This window comes from Theropithecus gelada, chromosome 5, assembly GCF_003255815.1.
Source record: "Theropithecus gelada isolate Dixy chromosome 5, Tgel_1.0, whole genome shotgun sequence".
Classification (NCBI taxonomy): Eukaryota; Metazoa; Chordata; class Mammalia; order Primates; family Cercopithecidae; genus Theropithecus; species Theropithecus gelada.
The window spans coordinates 12,434,044-12,443,386 of record NC_037672.1 but is presented as its reverse complement, the minus strand read 5'-3'; the positions used below and the strand labels follow the sequence as shown (position 1 = coordinate 12,443,386).

At 54.4% G+C, this 9,343-nt stretch overlaps 1 protein-coding gene across 1 annotated transcript; it reads left to right on the top strand.

Moving 5' to 3' along the window:
- Window positions 1-2,602: 2,602 nt before the first annotated feature.
- Window positions 2,603-6,406, top strand: NKX3-2 (NK3 homeobox 2). Its single transcript, XM_025386490.1, has 2 exons — window positions 2,603-3,283; window positions 4,707-6,406. The coding sequence occupies exons 1-2, from the start codon at window positions 2,818-2,820 to the stop codon at window positions 5,240-5,242; spliced, it is 1,002 nt and encodes a 333-aa protein (XP_025242275.1). The 5' UTR covers window positions 2,603-2,817; the 3' UTR covers window positions 5,243-6,406.
- Window positions 6,407-9,343: the final 2,937 nt, after the last annotated feature.

Genomic DNA, 9,343 nt, shown 5'->3' with positions numbered 1-9,343 from the left:
GCCTTCGCCACACACCCCTACTTGTGGGCCTGGACTCCGACTCCGTAGTTAACGCCGGGATATCTCTGGGCATCCAACCACCTCCCCTACCCCATACTCTTTTCCTCTCCACCCGACCGCTTACTAGGAGCAGCTTCTAGTTGCAGCTCAACACTCGCGAGTTCACCCTCCGCGCCAAGCACCCAACTCCTGGCCTTGCCTGCAGTCACCCACAGACCTAATGATCGACTGAGCGCCGCCGCAATGGCCCGAGATGACACCAGGAGACTCCCTTGCTTTGCGCCTCCGGAAGACGCAGAACGTAGCCCCTTCTCTCACACTTCTAGGACACAAAAATACCCGACAACTCAAAATCGCCGAATCACATCTTTTCATGCTTTGAAAACTTCTGCCCAAGCCTGTGGCAGAAGCATGTCCAACTGTGATTTGGGTTTCTTTTTAAACATCTAATCAAAGGGAAGAGGGGAGGGATTCGCAACTAAATGGTAGATGTTTTCAAGCAAGTCTTTACGTAGCCCCAAACCTACTATAGTATTCGGCCATTCAACCCCCAAACATCTCTGCCTGCCTTTATGTTCGGATCTCACTCCATTATTTGTCAGCACAAAGTCCTAAACCTGCAAAGCGATAGCTGTGAGGGACACCAAACCCATACCTGCCCGTCCCCTACCTTCCAGGCAACCGGTGTTAATCTCCTCACTATTTATAATTCCCAACATCCCTGCCTGAAGTGAGGAGAACGGTAATTTAAATAATACAGCGGGAGCGGAGAGGACACACTGTTTTTGAAAGACTGTAAGCATTCTGCTCTGTTCCACTCTGCGTCCTTACACTTGCTGAGCCCTGACACCAAATTTAAACGGCGTTCCTTCAAAACTGATGTAATTATAAAGAGCTATAAAGGGCAATGACCTCAAGTGGATGTTTTTTCCCAGGTACCCTACAAGGTTTGCACAAAGCAAGAAAGCATCGTGTAGCCGAAATGTTGGAAAGTATAGATGCTGCAAAACCTCGTTCTGAGGCTGAAAACTATGAATTGTGGGTGTATTTCCTTCTGCGGTGCAGAAAAAGAACAACCAAAAAGCAAGCAACAAAGGGAAATGTTATTTATTTTAATGACACCAAAACTACCAATCCTAGCAATTTATTACATTAAAATCATAGTCCTTTAAGTGTATTTAATGGTTCAAGTTTGTGTATTTGGTGTTAACTCTCTGTGAAAAAGTTTATGGAAAACAGTGAAGTACGTTAATTGAGCAAATTTTATATTAAAAAAGGAATAACACATTTAAAAATATTCTTATATACCCACAATATCTGTATTTCTTAGCTTGGTTCCTACTATTACATAATACAATGCATTTTTTATTTTTTAAAGAGCAAAAAGTGTTGTCACTTCTGGATCACTTTATGGTAATTCCAAGGTATAATTTTACAAACAAACATATCTATTTATAATTTTATTCAACTCACAAGAGATATTTTTTAAAAACTGAAAGTTTTTTTTTCTTCCTGATGCAAAACTTAACCAACTCCAGTTAAATTCAATATTGATCTGCCAGGGAAACGACCATAAAATTTACAGAAATTCTCCCAAAGATGCCTTTCAATTCTTCTCCTGACTTTAGTTCTAATTATACCATTTTTTTCTAATTCCTCTATAAAAATCGAATCAAATCAAAGACGACGAGGAAAGAAAAATATTTCTAGAGTGATCTTAATTAACTGATCATTTCAGCAAAGAACGTTAGCAGTGAGGAAGCGGCGAAACTGTAGGGAGAAAAAAAGATGCATTTTGTTCTTCGTGTTTATAATCCTTCCTAGAGAACAGAAACTACAAGCATGATTTATGGAACTGCATTATCTTGGATTTTCTCCGCAGATTTGACTCAACTTAGTATCAGGGTTCTATTAAAGCGCTGGAATAGGTGGATACATCTGCAGAGGTAAGAAACGTGGTTTGGGGTGGATGAGCCTCCTTGTTGCTGGAGGGTGCTTCGAGGACCAGGCTTAGGAGAGAAGGGGTTAAGTCAGACCCTGTCTTTAGCGGCGCAACGTGCCCAGTTTTGTCTGTTAAAGTCAACGTCGCCCAAATGGAGCCAGCCAATGAACGGCCGGGAGCACCCGCGACAGCCCGGGGGGGGTGTGGCCTGAGGCTGTCACTCAGCAGTGAGGAATGACACCCGGGCGGGAGGGGGTGGTACAGTGGAACGCAAGGGAAGGAAAGAGAAAAGAAACAGATAAAACCAGGGCAGGGGGTAAAAAGGTGCCCCGCGCCTCTCGGAATCCAGCGGCCGCGGCCGCCGCCGCCGCCGCCGGGGGTGGGCTCCGGAAGAGCCTGCCCAGCAGGGAAGGGGAGGACGGGCCAGGAACGAAATCCTGCAGGCGAGGAAGGGACAGACGCGCAAAGAAAAAGTGACTCGGGCTGTGCGCCCCGGCGGCGCTCGGGAGGGGACTGCTGCCACGGAGGGGCCCCCGCCAATCCTCCTTCACGTCCCCCGAGGGGGCAGACCCCGGCCCGCCCCTAAGGGCGAGAAGCGATGAGATAATCCAGCTGAGCTGCGAAAGGAGAGCGTCTGGCTCTGGATTCGGGGGGAGGGGGTCTCCGGGCGGGGTGGGCCTCTAAGGTGGGGGTGAGGGTCGGCGCAGATCCTGGGACGGAGTGGGGCGGGGGCTGCTGGGCCGCGCAGGAGTGGGCGGCGGCGGCCTGGTACACCCGGCTCACTCGCGCTGCGGCCGCCGGCTCTCTCTGTCCCGCTCGGAGCTGCTCGGCGCCCCAGCTGTCCGCCCCGGCGGCCGCTCCGGCCCGCGGCGCAGATGGCTGTGCGCGGCGCCAACACCTTGACGCCCTTCTCCATCCAGGCGATCCTCAACAAAAAAGAGGAGCGCGGCGGGCTGGCCGCGCCAGAGGGGCGCCCGGCGTCCGGGGGCACAACGGTGTCGGTGGCCACGGCGCCCGCTGTCTGCTGTTGGCGGCTCTTTGGGGAGAGGGACGCGGGCGCGCTGGGGGGCGCCGAGGACTCTCTGCTGGCGTCTCCTGCCGGTACCAGAACAGCTGCGGGGCGGACTGCGGAGAGCCCGGAAGGCTGGGACTCGGACTCCGCGCTCAGCGAGGAGAACGAGAGCAGGCGGCGCTGCGCTGACGCGCCGGGGGCCAGCGGGGCCGTCCTCGCGGGGGGATCCTTGAGCCTCGGCCAGCCGGTCTGTGAGCTGGCCGCTTCCAAAGACCTAGAGGAGGAAGCCGCGGGCCGGAGCGACAGCGAGATGTCCGCCAGCGTCTCAGGTCTGCTGCGGCTTCGCGGGGATGGGGGCCGGGCTGAGGGGATGGACGCGGAGGGCAACCACGCCGAGTGGGGTGGTCGGCTGTGAGCACCCTGCGCCCTGGGGCTCGGAGGCTGGCCAAGTCCCGAAGTTCTGCGCTCTGGCGCGAGCTGCTCTGCCACTTCGGGAACTGAGCCCGCGAGAGACCGGAGTAGCTCCTCAGAACCCGGCGTCCTGGGGCGAGGCCTGAGACGTCCTGGGTCAATGTGCATTAGACTGGGTTGGGAGAACCGCTGCCTCCTGCGGTCGGGAGTCTTTGAGTTCGTCGCCAGTGCTTTCTGCCATGTCTGTCCCCAAATGCCCAAAATCAGGGAAGCGGAGAAGTGAGGGCTGCAGAGACCTCAAGTAGCCAGTGCCCTAGCTCTGGACAAGAGACCTTTGCCAGTTCGAGGTCCCAGGGCCGGGCCCCACAGTAGGTGGATAGGTGGTGAAGAATACCTCCGAGTGGGCCAGAGCTGAGAATCTGCAGAACTAGAGCTTTGGGGAAACGGCTGGTTTGGCTTTCTCAGACCCCAGGTCTGGGAGAGCAGCCCTAGGCCGAGGATCCCGGAGTGGGACTATAGTTCATCACGGAGGCGGGAGAGAGGCCTCCTCAGCCGTAGCCTGGCCTGTCCTGTGGTCTGGAAGACCTGGGTGCCCGCCCTAGTTGGGTACAAGTTTCTGTAGGCCTCAAGCACAGGGGAGAGCTGGAGCTTTTTGCTGGAGTTCTTCGGAGGGGCGGGTACGAGACCGAGAAGCTGGTGTGGGATCAGGGTCCAAAAACTCGAGGCAGTGGCAATCCTCTCTCTTTACTCTCCAGTCCATCCTCTCATCTAAGGCCTTGGCTCAGCCTATTTCCATGTCCCTCACAGCAATTCCAGGCGGCTGAGGGTGAAAGATTCTAAATACCTTTGGCCCCAGTATCCGCCTCCACCTTCCCCTACCTGCACTAGACAAGTGTGTGCTGCGATGACGTGCGCGTGTGTGTGTGTGAACTGAGTGTGGAGAGGCTCGTGAACCCAAGCAGAGAGACGGAAATGCAGTCTAGAACCCCAATGCTCAGCACTGAGAGCCGGGAGGGCTTTCGCGGATGCTCGGGTCTAGTGCCCCAAGTTACTGCGGGGAGCCTAGGACCCAGAGAGGGTGGGGAGCAGGTCTCGACAACACAGCGTTGACACAGCGACTGAGTCCGCCGCCCTCCCCAGAAGAGGCCTAGATGGGATACCCAGTGGGGCAAGATTCTAAGACTGGTCTCCCGGGCGCAGGGCCTCCCAGACCTCGGCTCCGCTTGAGTGGGATCAAAGTGTATTTCCGCCCCACCCCCGTGACCCCTGCAGTTCAGGCCTGGCCGCACCTCGTCTGTGGCGCTGACAGTTTCTTGTTTCTGTTCCCACCGGGGTCCGCAGGCGACCGCAGCCCAAGGACCGAGGACGACGGTGTTGGCCCCAGAGGTGCACACATGTCCGCGCTGTGCAGCGGGGCCGGCGGCAGGGGCGGCAGCGGGCCTGCAGGCGTTGCGGAGGAGGAGGAGGAGCCGGCGGCGCCCAAGCCACGCAAGAAGCGGTCGCGGGCCGCCTTCTCCCACGCGCAGGTCTTCGAGCTGGAGCGCCGCTTTAACCACCAGCGCTACCTCTCCGGGCCGGAGCGCGCCGACCTGGCCGCGTCGCTGAAGCTCACCGAGACGCAGGTGAAAATCTGGTTCCAGAACCGTCGCTACAAGACCAAGCGCCGGCAGATGGCCGCCGACCTGCTGGCCTCGGCGCCCGCCGCCAAGAAGGTGGCGGTAAAGGTGCTGGTGCGCGACGACCAGAGACAATACCTGCCCGGCGAAGTTCTGCGGCCACCCTCGCTTCTGCCACTGCAGCCCTCCTACTATTACCCCTACTACTGCCTCCCAGGCTGGGCGCTCTCCACCTGCGCGGCCGCCGCAGGCACCCAGTGAACCGGCCTGGGCTGAGGCAGCGAGTGATTCCCGCGCCCCGGCTCCGGACCGCCGCTGACAGCTGTAGGCTGTAGCCTGCACGGGGCGCCCCGCCAAGGAGGCACCTGGAGGTGAAACCCAGCTCCAGCTCCCGTTAGCCAGGACTTGTCCCCTGGCAGCTGGGCTGAGTCTGCCCCGAGGGGGCGCCTTTTACTAATTTGAACAGAGGCACCCTATGGCCTAGGGGCCCTGATAGCCCACCTGCCTGGAAGCCCCCGGGCTCTATTTATTATCACGACAATGTTGGAGTTGAATTTGGATTCGAATTATGTCTGCCTGGGGGTGGGGTTTTCCCTAAGCGGGAACTCCTGGAGACCACATAGCCTGAATCCTCAGAATTTCCGGCCTGCTGTGAGCTTTCTGCACTAGGCCACACTAGTTCATGGTATCCATGCTACCAATCTATGTGTATCTACATATCTTTTATTTTTGGAAATTGCATTTGTAACCAAGGGGTGCGAAACCCTGGCAGTCCCAGGCAGCACCAGGCCAGGGGTTGATTTGAAAAGTGAAGGACTGGGTTTTCAGGCCCTCTGCTCCACCCCTCCCTTGTGTCAGAGCTAGGGTGGGGGCGCCCGATTGGGGTGCTGAATGTAAGGAAGGGGGCCTCCGGGTGTGGTGCAAGCCGTGGGTCTCCACATCTTCCCTCTCTGAAGTCCAGGTACCTGCACAAGCAGGAAACGCCTAGGAGCCCCGGAAGGAGGAGAGGGCACACCCGGGCAGCCCTCTGCGGAAACTTTCCTTCATTTCTTTTTATTTGTTTAAAGGAGGTTAAGACGTGTAGCACTTTTCAGTTGTTTGTATTCAAATGACGATTATTTTTGTACTCAATGTGAATATCCCTGGCCAGCCTTTCCAGGGCGCCCACTGCAGTGCCGCTGCCTGGCCCTCAGTCTCTACCTTCCGCCCTCTGCGACTCCTGTGCTCTGGCCCGGGACTCCCCTATCCGCCCCTCACTTACCCTTAAACAGGAGATCCCACCTGTCTTGTCAACCTCGCCGCTTTTCGCCTCCTTAATGGCACTGTGCACTCAACTAGAGTATTAACTGTAAAAAGATTTGTGAAGTTTGGAAGCTCTATTCGCTGTATTTTTTCTTTAATTTATAAACTTTTAGTTTAACATGCCCTCCTGGACGCCGTGTTTTCTCTGAAACTGTCTCTTTCCGACTTTGGGGGAACCAGTATTACGGCAGGCTGGAAATAGCTGGGGCTTTTCCAACCTCTTTTCGGTCTTGGACAAGGATGCTTAGTCTCTCCTGGGAGCAGCCCTGCTGCCCACCCACTCCTCAGGCAGGGTATAAACCTGGGCAGCTCAGAGAAATCATGGCTTCGGGGACTTTGTAGGAGTCATGGAGGAATCCCACTGAAACCGGGAACAAATTCCTAGGATTTCTCCCCAACCGCCCCGTGACCATTGGTTTCAGAGCCTAGTAAGAGTCCGTGGTTGAACCCCCAGCCAATGTCCATCCCCCATCCCAATGTACCAACCCTTTCACCTCTCCTCAGCCCACCCCACCCTGTTGTTCTCTCTCTGCTTTCGATTTTAGGAGCGTTTCTCTACGTTATCTAGTCTTTAGTTTCAAGAGTGGTTGAGTGAAAAATCCTGCTAAAATTCTGAAGCCATTAGTTGCAAACCAGGCGTGAATAACCTGTCTCTCGGAGAAGGGTCACCTGAGTGTTTTCCTCAGACGGGTGCAATTGGTGCTCTACAAGGTTTCAGAGCGCATCCCCGCACTAAACAAAAGGGCGTCATTTGATCCGCACCAAGCCTACCCCGGGAGCAGAGAATGGGCAGGGCACCATTATACATTACCCCATTTTACAGATGATAATACGCAGCTGGCGCTCCCAGACTCCCCAGAATGCTACGGATTCACTGGAGCTAAATGCTCACCTTCACTAGCAGCTCAAGCCGAGTTCCCGGCGAGCAAGGAAGAGTTAATGCCACACTGCCGGCGTTGAGGCCTCCAGTCCGCGGGACCCGAGCCGGGAAACACCAAAACCCAGGCCGAGGCTTCTTTCAATTTCACCTGAGGCCGAAATGTCCATTCGCTCTCCAGGGCAGCTGCGACTTTTCCCAGCCCTCGGGCCTCCAAGCTTTGATACCCTAAAGACCTTGGCCTGGGGTCCCGTAAGCCCTCGATCCGGCCCGGGCGGAGCTTGGTGACAAGCGTTTTACAAAATTATCCCCGCTTCCGGAAACAGCAAAATGTAAAGGGAGAGGCAAAGGCCCTTGTGATATGCACACTCCCACCCGGTCCCCCACTCGAGTCCAACTACCTTCCATATGGTTCTTGCAATCATCTCGTTTCTTTAATACTTTACAATTCTATTTTAATTGTACAATTCATCATGACTGTGTTTTTCTTGTAGAGAGTTGGAACATTTCCGATAATGCTAGAATCTCCTCCGTTCTTGTCCCCAGGGATCACTACTTACTGAGGGGTTTTTTTAGGAGGAGGGATTTTCTCCCTTTCCGAAAAGGCAGTTGCTTGTTGCTGCGTCTTTACAGGGTAGTTTGTTCTCCATCTTTGCCGATTGGGCGGTGAAAGAACCAGGGAGTTTCTTTCGAGTAGGAAAAGGCACTGAGGTCCGGGTCGCACCCCTGGGGGCTCCATCTTCCACCGCAGACTCCACCTACCCTGCGGACCTGGGCGCCCCTTCCCTTTCTCTCCCACTCTCCGGCCCCCTGCCTGGGCCAGCTCCGCGGGCTGCCTCCGGCTGCCCGGGGAAAATGACTCAAATGAATTCAGTTTGATCCGGATTATGGCAGTTTCCCTTCAAGCTGTCCCGCGGTTTGCCTTGGCGAGAATGCCCTGAGGTCTGATTCTGGGAGCTGGGGGCGGCCTCTGGGTCCAGCCTGTCCTCCAAGGAGTTCTCGCCGCATTTTGCGACCCAGACCAATGTCTTTACTTGGGTCTTCTGCCGCAGACGCGGCTCACGTTGAAAATTTGCAGTATTACTTTCTTCCTTTTCTTTCTCCTCTATCCTCTCTCCGCCTTTCTCTCTTTTTCCTTTTTCTTTTCTTTTCTTCTTCTTCTTCTTCTTTTTTTTTTTTTTTTTTTTTTTTTTTTTTTTTTTTTTTTTTTTTTTTGTTGTTGTTGTTGTTGTTGGAAAGATGAAGAACAGTCCTGCTCCCTACTCGAGGGTATCTCTGTTCACCCACTGCCTGCATCCCTGCGCTGCGCTGAACCTCTCTGCCTTCTCTGGGCCTGGTTACCGGAGCAGTAGCAACTGCCGCCTGGGCCCAATGAACCTTCGGCCTCTTCATCGCTCTCAGTCCCTTTGGCGCTTAGCGAATCTTAAAACTGGCCTTGGGGGTTTTCGAATTAGATCCACCCACTCTACGGATGGGTAAACCACGGTGAGGGGAATGGCTGGTAAGGGGGCAGAACACCATGTGACTTGCACTGAAATTGGTCCCAAGGATTCGGGCCGAGCCCACAAATCTTACTGTCAGCAGCAAATTTGGGATCAACCAGCTACTAAATGTGGCTAGTGGGTCTGCGTGTGTGTATGTGTGTGCGCGTACGTGTGTGAGAGAGAGAGAAAGAAAGAAAGAAAGGAAAGAAAGAAAGAAAGAAAGAAAGAAAGAAAGAAAGAAAGAAAGAAAGAAAGAAAGAAAGAAAGAGAAAGAAAGAAAGAGAGAGAGGGGGAGGGAGGGAGGGAGGGAAAGGAAGGAAGGAAAAGAAAGAAAGAAAGAAAGAAAGAAAGAAAGAAAGAAAGAAAGAAAGAAAGAAAGAAAGAAAGAAAGAAAGAAAGAAAGAGGCCGGGCGCGGTGGCTCAAGCCTGTAATCCCAGCACTTTGGGAGGCCGAGACGGGCGGATCACAAGGTCAGGAGATCGAGACCATCCTGGCTAACCCGGTGAAACCCCGTCTCTACTAAAAAAAAAATACAAAAAACTAGCCGGGCGAGGTGGCGGGCGCCTGTAGTCCCAGCTACTCTGGAGGCTGAGGCAGGAGAATGGCGTGAACCCGGGAGGCGGAGCTTGCAGTGAGCTGAGATCCCGCCACTGCACTCCAGCCTGGGCGACAGAGTGAGACTCCGTCTCAAAAAAAAA

Coding starts and splice junctions, on each gene's coding strand:
- NKX3-2 (XM_025386490.1), top strand. CDS start 2,818: ATGGCTGTGCGCGGCGCCAACACCTTGACGCCCTTCTCCATCCAGGCG. Junction 3,284..4,706: donor GATGTCCGCCAGCGTCTCAG/GTCTGCTGCGGC, acceptor CGGGGTCCGCAG/GCGACCGCAGCCCAAGGACC.